At 51.2% G+C, this 13,970-nt stretch overlaps 4 protein-coding genes across 4 annotated transcripts; 2 read left to right on the top strand and 2 right to left on the bottom strand.

The window, feature by feature from the left end:
* The first annotated feature begins 8 nt into the window (after nt 1–8).
* BDV14DRAFT_177939 (uncharacterized protein) lies at nt 9–2,625 on the top strand. Its single transcript, XM_073769512.1, has 3 exons — nt 9–515; nt 640–2,039; nt 2,093–2,625. The coding sequence occupies exons 1-3, from the start codon at nt 494–496 to the stop codon at nt 2,450–2,452; spliced, it is 1,782 nt and encodes a 593-aa protein (XP_073625586.1). The 5' UTR covers nt 9–493; the 3' UTR covers nt 2,453–2,625.
* A 1,651-nt stretch (nt 2,626–4,276) lies between these two features.
* On the bottom strand, nt 4,277–4,923 carry BDV14DRAFT_177936 (uncharacterized protein). The gene has a single exon (XM_073769511.1). The coding sequence runs from the start codon at nt 4,883–4,885 to the stop codon at nt 4,556–4,558; it is 330 nt and encodes a 109-aa protein (XP_073625585.1). The 5' UTR covers nt 4,886–4,923; the 3' UTR covers nt 4,277–4,555.
* BDV14DRAFT_177935 (uncharacterized protein) lies at nt 4,922–5,495 on the bottom strand. The gene is made up of 2 exons (XM_073769510.1): nt 5,421–5,495; nt 4,922–5,352 (listed from the first exon to the last, which is right to left on the bottom strand). Exons 1-2 carry the CDS (start codon nt 5,430–5,432, stop codon nt 5,122–5,124), a joined length of 243 nt encoding a protein of 80 aa, XP_073625584.1. The 5' UTR covers nt 5,433–5,495; the 3' UTR covers nt 4,922–5,121.
* Nucleotides 5,496–10,254: 4,759 nt separating this feature from the next.
* On the top strand, nt 10,255–13,671 carry clcA (putative C6 finger domain protein; the record flags this gene model as incomplete). The annotated part of the gene is made up of 7 exons (XM_073771495.1): nt 10,255–10,953; nt 11,016–11,128; nt 11,181–12,467; nt 12,520–12,600; nt 12,650–12,852; nt 12,911–13,397; nt 13,455–13,671. The coding sequence occupies 7 exons, from the start codon at nt 10,255–10,257 to the stop codon at nt 13,669–13,671; spliced, it is 3,087 nt and encodes a 1,028-aa protein (XP_073625583.1).
* Nucleotides 13,672–13,970: the final 299 nt, after the last annotated feature.

Genomic DNA, 13,970 nt, shown 5'->3' with positions numbered 1-13,970 from the left:
CTGTTTGTTGTCTGACATGCTTTCTCAATTGCTTGATGCTGGTCGCTAAAGACATCTGAAAGCACAGATAGACTCCTTTGGCTGGGCTCCATCTGTCAATACCAAACATGCCGTGGATACAGCAGCAGAGAGCGAGGCAGCCCCTGGCTAGTGCTGTGTCATGTCGCTCCACTTCTGCATGATGGGATAGAGGCGGTCTCCCTGCCCCTCTTTCTGCCTCGAATCTCAGCTCTGGCGTCTCTCCTCTTCAGACTTGTCGTCTGTTCTGTAACGGCCGCCTACTGCTGTCCGTGCACTGCTGCTTCATTGTTGTGATTGTGATTCTTTCGCTTGCCACTCATGCCCCTCGCCCCCTGAACCACATTTCCACGGTTCCTGGCAAGGCTGATATAATCGCATGTGATCTTTTGCTGCTGCAGTTCTGCCTTCTGCCTCTTCCACGTCTCCCGGCCAATTGAACACTCCCCGTTGAAATCACGTATATTCCTCCACCATGTTCGGCTGGAGTGCTCTGGGTAAGTTGATTTATACTTACAAGCCACTGCAGCCACCGTTCGCCCAATTCAGCTAATATTCCAAGATTGGCACTGACTAGCCGCCACACATTAGTTACCTTGACTGCAAGCTAACTTTGTCCAGGCCTCCCCGCAATCGGTTCTGACCCCGACAGAGAACGCGATCCCCCGCCATCCCCAACGCCCCTAGACTTCCCCATTTACAAACTCCCTGCCGTCCCCGCGAAGCCCTCCGAAGACTCGCTGCGCGAGTTTCATTCCGTCCTTGCCTCCATCCGCCGCCCCCAGGATATAACCCCGGAGAAGTTCAAAGACCTCAACCTCACAGTCGAAACAGATGTGCCAGTTTCCTCCATCGTGCGCCACGATGGCGCAGATACCGCCGCTCCTCTGCCCTGGGAACTGGATTCTCCCCACCAGTCCCTCGGACGACCGGCTCCGGAAGACGGGTCACTGATCTTCCTAGACAACGAGAACCCATACCCGCCCAGAGAAAAGTATGACGTCCTAGAGCAAGAGTTGCTACTTGATAATGATGATGCGTTTCGGGAAGTTGCTCGATTGTCTCCTCGCGCTGGTCGCGAACGGGTGCGAGTGACGCAGACAAGAAAGTTCTGGACGGCATTGGAGCGCATGTCCCAATATTGGGATGACAGCATTGATGAATACTATGAGCGCCCAAAGTCACCAGAGTCCGGCTCAGATGAGGCCAAGGGCGAGGGCAAGGGCAGAAGTGAGCCGCAAGTAGACACCGTACCAATGGAGGTAGACTCTTCATCAACCTCGGCCAACGGCACTGCTACGGCGACCGTAACAAATGTGTTGACATCGACGGAGCCGGAGAAGGTGAAGAAGTACAAGGGACGACGCGTCGGGTGTGGCCACGACATGCCTGAAGACATTCGTGACGAGACGATTCGTGCATTAACCGAAATGGCTGCCTGGCCGTTTGGATGTCAGGTTGCTCTTCCTCATATTCCTCCTCGCCTATCTCTGGACAACCTGCTTTTTCCCGTTCGTGAAACGTTTTCAGCGGCCCGGTCGCCAAAAGACAGACAGCTCGCTCGGAACGGTATGCTCGAAGGCCCGGTGTTTGTGGCACAGTGCCGGCATGAAACGGTTTTCCGCGCACCTGACCAAATTCATGGCCTTGGAATGGGCGATACGTGCGATCTTGTTCGTGAAGTTGGCACGATGCTTCTTGCCGCTCAGGAGCGGGCGCGCGAGGGTACGGTGGAGGTCAAGCCGGGCGAAGGGAAGTGGTGGACGACAACGCCGCGATGGGGCGGCGCACCAAACGATGCTATCGGTGACAGCCCTTTGATTCTGAATGAGCAGGAGAGAGAAGCAGCGGCACACAACGAGCGCAAGCGATCTAGGCCGCCAACCTTGCGACGACCAACGCTGACTCGGAAAATGAGCAGCAGCGACAAGTGGAAGATTGTCCAGCCTGGTCCTAGTCTGTGGGATAAGCGGATGCGGTATATCCAGATTGGAAGGGACAGGGAGACCCCTTTTGACGACGTATATTCTCCTATCCGTTTGTCCTGTTGGCCCATCTAACTGAATCTTTTTAGATCTACATGCTCTCCTCCATCAACCACCACCTCTCCATCCTCCACCTCCGCATCCATCGCCGCTACCTCGACATCATCACCAACGGAACCAGCGACGTTCCTCCAGATTCAGACAATGATCACCCCTGGCACATTATCAAACTCCGCCGAACAAGATGGTACGACCTATTTGACGGAAAAGATCGGGTAGAAGTGTTCAGAGGTGTCTGGACAATCTTTCACTGTCTTCTCCGGCAAATGGAGGGACCTCAGCAGATTCTTCCTTCGCCAGGTGGTGCAGGCGTTGGAGAGGATTACGCGCTTTCGCCGGCCATTGCAGATCTGCTGTCGCCTCTTGTTAGTCCGTTCCCAACCACTTGAACGCGTTTACGACTCCATTTTCGCAACTGTGTGAGGCGATTGTCTACGTATTGACTACTAGCATCGGGCTTGGTGTAGGTTTTGTTCATAGAGATACCGAGTACCCAGTTGCATTCTTCTCTTGTGTATGATCTGTTTAGCATATGCATTTAATGTTAGAAATTGATACCTCTCTATTCCAATTGCTTTCCTTGTAACTCCTACCGATGATTGACAGTCAAGCAGCCAGACTACGTCCCAATGCCGGTTCTCTCTGCCCAGACTACTAAAATCCCATACAATGTCAAGCCGTCCACATAAGCCTTCAACCCCTGCCCGACCCAAACTCCGACAAAGACCACGCCTACCGTACCCGTGGTTCGCGCTGCGCCCACCACGCCCCAACCACGTATCCGGGTCGTTGGTACCGTAGCATCGGGACTTGGACTCGGGAACGAAGATTCCAATTTCGAAACTTTACTCATCCCCTGCCATGCATGACAGACCCGATTCTGATAATGCATGTCATGGCAGGACGGGAGCTCATCTCCATAGCCTCTACAGTCTACAAAGTCTCTAGTTCAAGTGAAAGTCCACCATCTCCGCGGACTCGCGGCATATAGACATATTTGGAATAGAGTGCGTCGATTGATAAGATGTGTAGATTAGGTAGATTGTTTTCCATGCCTAGGGATTGGACAGTCACTATCCGATTGCTTCTCTTCCTTGCAGCGAGGCAGTAGGAACCCATATACGCTATGCGCTATACATGCCTCGCTGGGCGCGGGTATACTCCCTTCGGGCACTCTGATTCGATCCTGTCCATGTGGCATGTCTTTCAGGCACATACGTATGTAAGTCATCTGCGCCGCAGCCCCATCTCAGTCTGATCTGGGATATAGCCTTGGAACTTGGAAATCATGAGATGAGGTGGAGATATTAGGTATGCCAGTATGTGATGCGCAGATCCAGTTGGATCAGGAAAATGTTTCCGGCACTGGGCGGCTACAAAACTGGAGTACATATATATGGAAGATTATGGATAGCCTGTTAATGTTATACCCGATAGACACGTCCTGTCCTGTATGGCACCACGTATATACCATAGCCTGCCTATGAAAGGCGTACGTGCATCGACTCTACAGCCAACCCAGAAATCTGGGACCTGAAATCTCGTATCCTTGGCCCAGGGTGCAATTATTGACGCTGTATGGCTAGACTATGTATCTTCCAACGCAGGTGCGAGTCAGATTTCTTCCTCGGCGGCTGCGGGAAATATTTTCGTTCGCGCGGGTGTATACTCCGGTGCGGGTGTTCTTTATATAGAGTGAGGCGAGGCGAGACCAGGCGAGGGGAAAGAAATTGGGGCGGTTATAGATATATGGCCTTGGGATATGGAAGTGTGATTTGTGATTTGACGTGTAGAGTATTAGTACAGTATAGTGGTATATACTTGCAGGGTTCCGGTGTCTATGTGTGCATGTAGTGTATGGGCAAGATCAGAGATGGTGGATTGATAATTGGTTTATCGGGGAGAGGAAGTTGGTCATGGCGTATTGGAGATTTGGATCTTGCTTGATTGTCGATGGCGATAGATGGTAGATGGAGTTGATTTGATATATTGCACTTATATTAAATTTGGATACTATTATGTAAAACAGTGCTGTCCTGCGGAGTAAGTGGCTATGGATCACTGCACATATCCCTATTGTGCTGCTGTGCAGAATATACCCACCTACCGATGTCAATAGCCGAATTGTAGCAGATATAGTACTTCAAGTCTTCAGCAGAATCTTCACCCCTACATAGGTATTCAAGTCTCAAAGACTTACCACTTACCCTCTAATTCCAATCTACTCCAACTTCAAAGTTCAAACCCAGTACAGCCGGAAAATATCTCCTGTCGCCCACCGCCCTGCACGTACTTTGCTGCCCCGAAAAAAGCATTGTTATGTGCAAGTACGCCTAGTTTTCGGACTCTTTACAGGCTGGGACAGAGCACCGCGAGTCCACAGTCCACCGAGCTACTAATGACGAGGCCCTAGCGCCGGACGTTCCAGGCCATTGGGGCGGAGATGTGATCTGTCATCTCTTCAACTTTGATGCGTCTTCACTCTTCAGTCTTTACCTTGTTTCTTGTCGAAGCCCGGACCAGGAGTTGATTGATTGATTGAATGATGAGTAGATGAATTGGTGGGGTTGAGGGTCTGTCGCTTGATTACTGTGAAATGTGAATAGATGATGAGAGTGAGATTGAAGTCTCGGTCGAGACTCGGTATCGTTTATCGCGAAGCGACGTCCTATTCGTATCCTCGTGCAGCGCGCAGTAGACGACGGAGTAGCCAGACCGACAACCCTCAGGGTATACAGTAGCAAACAAGCAACTGCCCAACTCGACACGGAGAATCTCTCTCCCACCCTCCAGCGGCTCAGCCGCTCGCAAACAAGCAGCATCACTGCAGCCAAAAGCCAAACTATATCCTTGGCCCCGGGAAATGGTCTGATGGCTGTCATGGGGCGCTGGGCTGGAGTGCTCGAGACCAACCTTCCCTTGGATATCTGCATATTAGACGGGCATTCAATCTGTCTCGTGTCTGCGCCTTGTCTCACTCTCATCAATCACCAGTCCAGCAGACTTTAGCCGTCGACAGCCTTACGGGCGCTCTGGCTTGACGTCTGTGCACATGATATCAATTAGGTGATTGGCTGATCGTTTGGATAGCTGCATGCAAACTGTCGCTAGGGTTGATTGATTTGGCGCCGGTGAGGCGTGAGGCGTGAGGATTGAAGATGGCGATAGGAACGGAGAGCGTAAAGATAGATGTGATGTATATCAGCAATTTGAAGCCATCTCGGTTTGAATGCAATCTGATTCGTTCGAGTTCGATTTCTGACAATTTTGACGTCTGGGCTCTGACATTCTGGAGAAAATGGGTCAGCCGCATATAATAAAATAACGCGGGGAGAAGTCACAAAAGTCATCACGTACATGCAGTCTCATTCTCCAGTCGTACTCCGCGGGCGTAACGCATGTGCTAGTTGCTACTTCAGTGGCTGCGGATGCAATGGCGCATCCCTGTTAGGACACCTGCATGGATACGCGACCACTATTGTTCGACTTTTGTTGAACGCACTGAGACATTGAACTCTGAGGATGTGGTTCAGGGGTAGTTCGGTATTCCAATTCCAACGCCATGGGCGTGGGCTGGGTGCATCGGTCGGTCGGTCGGTTTGTTTCATGGTTCCGGTCATCTGCAAGACATAGTGGTTGTCGTACTCGGTACACAAGTCGGTGGGACAGAGTATGGATTGCAGGAAGAGTTTAATGATCCGCATGCAGGGAGACGAGGGGACGACTCTAGAAAACTGTATTTCATGTCCTGCAGTGTTCGCCCGATGGAATGTTTGCTCCGCACAGCATATTTAGTGGGGGGTTACAATTGTGTAGTCACTGCAGTGAGAGGAAGAGGGGAGTTTGTTGTTCAGTCTAGGAAAGCCGGCCGGGAAGCCCACTGTGGAATCCCTCAATGCAGTCGAGGTCGTCATCTACCTACGCAAAAAATATATCTTGGAGTTTCATTCAATCCAGTCTACCCTTATCCCTGATATCTCCTTATCATTCAAAGTCTCCAACTCTAAGTTTACTCGATATAGTTAACACTCTTGGCACCTCGGATACTTATTTATAATGCTGCGGCTGAGAATGTCTCCGAGTCGGCGCCGTAGCCTGGCCGTCGCAGGACAGGAATACCTTACCCGGCCGACCTGCTCACTTCATTTTGGATATCGACGATCACTCGCGCCACCCCGACCTTCTTTGTTCTGGAAGATAATCCAGAAGAAAATATCCCAGCCAATGGCGCTGCCTAACTCGTGTTGATATCCTGAAAACAAGGCCGTCACACTCTCGATCATCAACGACTGCCGTGCTCGTGGACTTGCGGTGGAACTGCTGTACTGTGGGCTAAGATAGCCAGATCAGATATTCGACTGCTCTATTTGGATGTTCATCTGGCTCATTTGGGGTATTCGAGTGCTGAAAACGGAGGAAGTCGGCATTCATCTCCACTGTGATAACCAACTTTGAAATGATCACAGCTTCGAGCAGCGCTGATCCAATAAGGCGCAGAGTTTAGTTGGCCACTCTTCATGCTACGGAGTAATTCCTTTGTTGGAGGTCAAGATGTCGGGATACTGATAGTCACGCAGCGACCAATGCTGCTGTACCACGGCGGACAATGATTCAATCGATATGCAGCTGCCCCTCTCTGCTTTGACTATCAGATTCTGATCATCGGCGATATGCAGTAGTAGATTGTGGAGTTGTGAAGATGTCAGAGGAAATGAGTCAAGTCAAGTCCCCGCGCGATCAAGATGCAGATCGCAGAGTGTGGACTGTGGGCAGACTGTGAAAGTTTGGAATTGCCGGAACGGGGATGGCGATACCCCCCTACAGCCTCAGATCTCATCGAATTCTCGTATCGCGTCGCTCGAATGCAATTCGTCCCGACACAATGGGTCCCCCTTATTCCCGAACAGGCTTGGCCCTAATGGGCGCAGCGAGACAGATGCGAGATGCGAGAGTTCAGTTGGTGACACTGATTCGACGTTGGAAGCCCCCCTCCCTTCCCCACCGGTCATGCGGAGGCAAGACACGGCAGCGCTCTCCCAGAGACGGTAGTCAAAGTAGAGAAGGTGACACGCAACGTGCCACTGCCATCTCACGGCAGAAGGATCAAAAGCTTGCTTGTTGCCCAATAATGATCAAGCAAGTATACCAAGAATGCAATTCCCGGGCGCTCGGAACCGCCGAGTTGAGCGTTGAAAGAGACAGCGTGATATCACAGTTGTTGTAAGAGTTACTGTCTGACGCTGGCATCGGCAAAAAAGGGGTGGAGCGTTGCGCCTGTGACGAGATACTTCAGGGTTGATGAAAGAAGTCAAGGACAATGAACAATTACGCCCCCGCCTATCAACGCGCGTTGGCAGAACACATGATTGGAGACTTATCCAAGGCAGTAGGAAGGTGGCGGCAAATTGGGTCAATTGAGGCCTGGCTGGACGAAAGTAGAGAAGAGACGGTGACAAGCTTGGCTAGGTTTCGGCAACAGATTGCCGGATGCAGTTAACGCTGCTGGGAGAGATCCAGCTGGAAACTGGACGAGGGTGAAGAATGAAAGGACTGTCGGTAAGAACGGAGACAGTTTCTTCAGAGTCAGTCATTGTCAGACACGGCAAGGCTCAAGCAAACAAGGACACCTCAGCGCTGTCTCAGAAGTGAAGACAAAGACGGCTAACTGCCGCCTTGCGCCATTGCAAACCCAGTTCTCCAGACAGTTCAAGCCATCTGCATGGAATTTGTGCAAGTCTGGAGAGGGGCATCCCTTGCTTTGATCGTCTGCACAGCACTGACTGCATAACACAGCCAGCCCAGAGCCTGAGCACAAGATGTCAATCCATCTCCATGTCGATGAGGCGCGGAGCTGGCTTATTGGAGCCCCACTTGAGGATCAATAGCTCGTTCCTGTACAGCCGGTAATCGGAATAAAAGTGAGTCCAAGCATTGCAAGGCTCTCTCACCGTTGTCGGTAATATACTCCGTGACAATATAACTACGTGGAGACCGAGCTGGGCCGTTGCGCTCTCGGTTGCCACTGGCTAGGGAGGATCAAAAGCGATGCCAGCAGCCGACTTGGTTCCAAGGGGACGGGATAGCACGACTAGTCTCGTAGATCGCTGGGACTGCACCGTAAACCGGAATTTCAGAGACGACGGACTGCAGGCACGGATTGGCCGGATGCCTTTTCATTATTTGGAGGGCAGAGTGGCAACGCCAGTAGTGTTGGTCTCCAGGTCCCAGGGCGCTGGATTGACCCATCAAGCTAGAATTACGGAGTCGACGATGATGATGTTATAACTGTGTTGAACTTGACGGTGGCGGGAAAATCATGCAGGATTTGTCAGTTCTCCAGAGCCCCTGGAAGTGACAGTTACAGAGGACAGACACTGTACGAAGTGCATAGTAGTAGTAGAGAGACATACCTATCACGAGATACAGGTACAATGCGACCATGGAACACTCAAGGAACATCGGCTGACCCCGGCCTCAACCAAAGGAACACTTTATCTTCTGATAAGAAACCCAACGTCTTTCTCCACGGATCTTGCCCTCTGCAGGTTCGGAGTCCAGTCCGACGACGACGATGATGTATGGAATATATGAACGCATGAATCGAAAGAGGATCCCCCTTGTTAATCAAGCGTGTTTGATCCTCGTTTCTTGGAAGTTGGATGGGTACCCAACTGCCACGGTCACGACCACCGCGGATTGCTATCAAAGCTGGGCTTTGGGCAGCGACTCATTGTCTCTCCGACTGACCGTTAGTGTTGGACTGCGACCCTTGTGTTCAGTAATATCCGGAGATTGCGACAAAGATCGGTCTGCAGTGGCAGTGGCAGTGGCAGAGGGGGTGATCTGCTGGATGCGACTGGGACTGGGACTGAGTGGTAATGCGTCCCACAGCTCCACTCCGTGAAGACTGAAGACTTCTGGCTCTGGGAGTGGTACATAGCTCAGTGTTCAGTAGTGCTCTCTGCTGAGTGCTGGCGGGATTTGACCGGAGTTGTCTTCCAGTTCAGATCCCTTGAATAGTCATTCTGATCCTACTGACGGCGGAGCTCCGAAGAACGTTAATCGTCAAGTGTGATAACTCTGTAGGTGTAGAATAGTAGAACAAATATTCCATTTCCATTCGGTTGAGGCAGGCTGAAACAATTGAGCATCAAGACCAAAGGTTATCGATCAGATTGGGTGTGTCTTCCTCCTGCCAGTCATTTCATGATCCATCCACCCCTGTTCTTTGCTTGCTGGCCACCACCATGTTAGGCATGACTCTCTGATGTTTGTCTATTATTCTCTCACCTCTTGTTAGTTCTCGATCCACTTTCTCGACCCTTTCTCGTTTCTCTTTTTCTTTTCCCTTTTCTCTTTCCACCTTCCAATTCCTCTCCTACCCACCAGCACTAATTTATTATTACCACTCACACTAATTCCTTTGCCAGACTATGGGGTCAGTCTAACACTCGGCCACTTTACTATTCCATTTTTCTATTTTCTCGTGATTTGATCGTCTGCCTGCTGTTACTGGTCAGTGACTCCCCTCCAGCGTATACTCCATTCTTTCTCCCAAAACTCCCTAGACTAGTCTCTAGTCTCCCCAGCTATTAACACTTCTTTATTATTATTCCACCTTAACATGGTTCTTTTCCTTACCACCACCCTGGGTACACTTGCGATTTCTCTTCCTGCCCTGTCTTTTTTTGGCTTCTCTTTTGTTTTTCTTATCCCTCGACTCTTCTGTCGCGCGCTCTCTCTCTCTCTCCTCTCTCTCCTGCTGACAGACGCCCCCGACTAGATACAGTCCTCTGCAGACGCCTTGCTTTCAAGCTATCCAAGCCGATCGCCCACCCCTCTTCGTGTGACCTCTGAACGCGAATCACGCTTCTCCGAAGGAAACCGACCGCAAATCCAGAACTCTCTCCTCTCTCTTCATTCTTTCTTTCTCGATTTCATCCCGTGTCAGAGGACGCAGGGCCAAAAATCCCCGACGGGCAACTTCCACCATTGCTGCCCGCCCTCCTCAGTCCTCCCCCTCCCCTTCCCCGCCCGCCCGCATCGCACCGCAACTCAGCCCGAGAGCTGCCAGCTGATTGCCTGTTTGGGAATTCCTGCTGCAGTCTTGACTTCTCTGCCTCCATTCCGGTCGCGCAACCATTCCGAATCGTCGTGTTTCACACGCTCATAACCATGCCCTCATGACCGTATGATTAGCGCATACGACAATACGCTGCCCATCGAGGACGTCCGCTTGCCGAAAGCTCCTGCACGAAATCTCGGAGCTGCCACCATGGAGATGGCTACTGCTGACGACAGATCGAGATCCTTCCCCCAGTTCTCTGGACCTCCGCCTCCAGTATCCGCTCATCGCATTCCGCCGCCAGAGGTGTCGCATGGTTTACCACCAGGCCCAGCCATGTACGATCAATCATGGCGCCAACCATATCCACCCTCGTTTGACGCCAATCACGCTGAACCGCGACGGGTCTCTAACGGCCCTCCGCCTCCAGTAACTGCGCACCATTATCCGCCCATGCAAAGTCGCGAGCTGCCGCAGCTCCCCATCGATGGACCGTATGGTCGGACTCCCAGTTTGCCAACGCCCCCTGGGCCCCATGCCCCTTCGGAGGCTCCGCCACCACCACAAGCAGCACATGCGAACTATCATCCTATGAATGGAGCACCGCATGACTCTTCACCTCTTTCTGCACCGCCTGAGTTTCCTAGGCATCGCATGCCATATCCACCTGCTGATCAGGCTCCTCTCACCAACGGGAATCCGCCGGTTGTAACTAATGAGTATCCAACTTCGATTCCGCCAACTGTATCCCATACTCCGGCGCCTTATGATGCGAGTTATTACCCGCAGCATATGCGGCAACGCAAGGCGACCCGGGCGCAGCAGGTAAGAACTTCAATTACTGGCGATACAGCCTATAGTATCTCTGACCCCTATCTTCATCTCAGGCGTGCGATCAGTGCCGGACCAGAAAAGCAAAGTGCGACGAGGGACGTCCAGCGTGCAGTCACTGTAGAGAAAACAACCTCCAATGCATTTACAAAGAGCCTCCTCCACACAAGTTAGTTGTTATTTTGGTGCTAGTCGCGTTACAGTGTGCTAACACCTTACAGACAGGATAGATCTACACGAGAGATCATGGACAAACTTATAGAAATGCAAGACCTTCTTGTGACCTCGTTTCGCAGTGTGGAAAAGCTTCACGTTGGCCATGACCAGACGCTTGATAGGATCGAGCTAAAACTCCAAGATCCTCAATACGCAACTTCTAAAGAGGCTCAACCACCACAGTATCCCGTCATGAAGCCAGATGGCTCCGACCTTGCTTCACTTCCCGAGTCCAAGGGACGGATAGGGATGTCTGCCGAAAAAGCAAAGCCTGACCATGACCCCACGGTCTACACAAAGGGGCTGCTCCAAACCGGTGAAGACGGCGAGCTCTCGATCCCCGTGGAACACACAACAGCAGCGCACAAACTACTGAACTGGCCCTCTATATCCAGTATGCTCCAAAACTACGACAAAGATTATGTTATGAAATACGAAGAAACCCGCGGGCCAATTGCCTTCACTGGGCGTGGCGAGGAGAAGGAAGATGAAGATATGAACGGAACCCACGATCCGTCCAACCCCTCTCCCCCCGGCACTTGGGATTCGAATCCCAGGTTTAACGAGGCTCTCCCAGAGACCAGAGGCATCGATGAATATGGAAGGATGTTAGTGGAAGGTCAACTTGTTCGTCGCCATTTTTACAGCTATATCGAACACCTGCACAAACTTCATCCTTTCCTCGACATCCAGGAATTGGAGAAGAAGATCGACGTATTTATCGGGTCATATTGTCCGCAGCCTGGACTCAGCGTCCGGAACTCGATGGAAGCAGCAAGGAGCGCGAAACGGAAACGCTCGGGTGAAATGTTGCAATCACAGAGTTACGATCAACGGTCTCCTACAGAAGGGCCGATGGACAGTCCCCGACCAGTGCAGAAGAAGTTAGGCAATGCCATTATCTTGCTTCTTCTTGCCCTTGGGCGTATCTGCGAAGTTCGATATGAACCTATTCGTGGTCCTTGTAGCGATCAAGTAATCGACTACCGACAGGAGCCAATTCCCGGAATCGCAAATCTCAAAAACCAATCAGATCTTATGTCATGGCCGATCGACGACAAGTTCGTCACTCCTCCAGATCGTCCTGACCTTGACAATCGAGATACGGTTCCTGGCCTGGCATATTATGCATACGCCGCCAGTATTCTCAGTGAGAAACATGCTGTGACAAACCTTGCCTATGTTCAAGCGACGCTATTAGCAGGCTTATATATGGGGCAATTAGCCCGTCCTTTCCAGAACCATGGCTGGATCGAGTTGTCATGCCATGCATGCCAGAATCTTATCCGACCGTAAGCGGGATCCAACCATTCATTCATTTCTTGTTTCTGACCTCGCTTCTAGGGGACGATACGAGGCCTTGGAGGATGGCTATGAACAAGATTCCATCCACTTCGCGTTCTGGACTGGTCTGCAACTCGAGAGGTCTGTTACTTACACAATAATGAAGAGTCATGGCACTGATACCGTACAGTGATCTCCTGGCCGAACTAGATCTCCCTGCAAGTGGAATTACTCGTTCCGAAGGACGAATCCCCCTCCCCAAGGGCAAATGGACTCTTCAACTACCGAACTCGATATCAGACCCGAACACAATAATGATGTTCTTCTATTCTGCTCAAACTCACCTTCGAAAGATCCTCAACCGCGTGCATAGAGACTTGTACAAAGTTGAGAGTGAGTAGCACTAAACCTCTTGCAACCTCCAAAACTGACGTTATCCTTTTTCTTGCAGAACAAGGCCAAGATCGATGGTCGTCTAGCGTCCAGGAGACACTTAGCATGAACCTTGATCTATGGCGGAGTGCTCTTCCCACGGAAATGCGTTGGAATGACGATGATCCGCCATCCGACGATATTAACGTTGCACGGATGAGGGCCAAATATTGGGGTGCACGATACATTATCCATCGACCGCTCCTCTACCATGCCCTTCATTATGCCGGACCCGACAACTTTCCCGTCGACTCACCGATCGCGTATACCGAGTATGGGCCGGTACCTCAGCAGGCGTCTCCACAGGCTCCAAACATGGCTAGGGCGTCAAGTGATGTGAGCTACTCGCAAGGTGCCAACGGATCGCGAAAGGCACACCGTGACCTGCCAATGAAGCTTCGTCGAGCATGTCTGGTGTGTGTACAGAGCGCCATTAAGAGCACAGAGGCATTTGATGGCATTAAGGGCCGCCCAGTGGTGACGAACATCTTTGGGACTGCGCATGCGTATGTTGCATTTGAGCCATGCTACTGATATTGTACGAGATACTGACCTTTCTCCAGGCAATTTGGAAATATGCTGGTTCTCTCTGCGGTGTACATGTCCCACCTCTCCGAGCTTATCAAACGTGAAGAGCTTGAGAGACTTCTTCGAAGGACTATCCACTTCCTACTTCAATACCGCAACATTTCACCAGTTTTGAGGACTGATGCGAAGATTCTTGCTGACATCTATATGAAAATATTTGGAGAATCGCCTACAGCTCCAATGGGTGTGTAAATCATGTCCACCTCTTTTCGTTGGCTTGCGACCAAAACCACCGCTCCTCTTCGACTTCCAGTCTCCCATCTTCCCATCAACACTTGTCACAGCCTTTGGGCTCTCTCAGTATCCTGAATGCCAGTGCACGCAACATTCGAACCATCGATAGACCATCTCCATCCACGGCGCTATACCAAAGCTTCTCACGGCCATTCTTTAATACCATTGTCTCGATTTGTTTGCATTTGTTATGTTCTCGATCACGGCCTCGACTTGCATGTCCGTGCAATCAGCAGAAGAGGGCGGCTATCTTTAGC

Source organism: Aspergillus stella-maris (genome assembly GCF_047715825.1).
Source record: "Aspergillus stella-maris strain CBS 113639 unplaced genomic scaffold BDV14scaffold_49, whole genome shotgun sequence".
Classification (NCBI taxonomy): domain Eukaryota; kingdom Fungi; phylum Ascomycota; class Eurotiomycetes; order Eurotiales; family Aspergillaceae; genus Aspergillus; species Aspergillus stella-maris.
The sequence above is the reverse complement of the archived record's forward strand: the minus strand, read 5'-3'. Positions and strand labels throughout refer to the sequence as shown.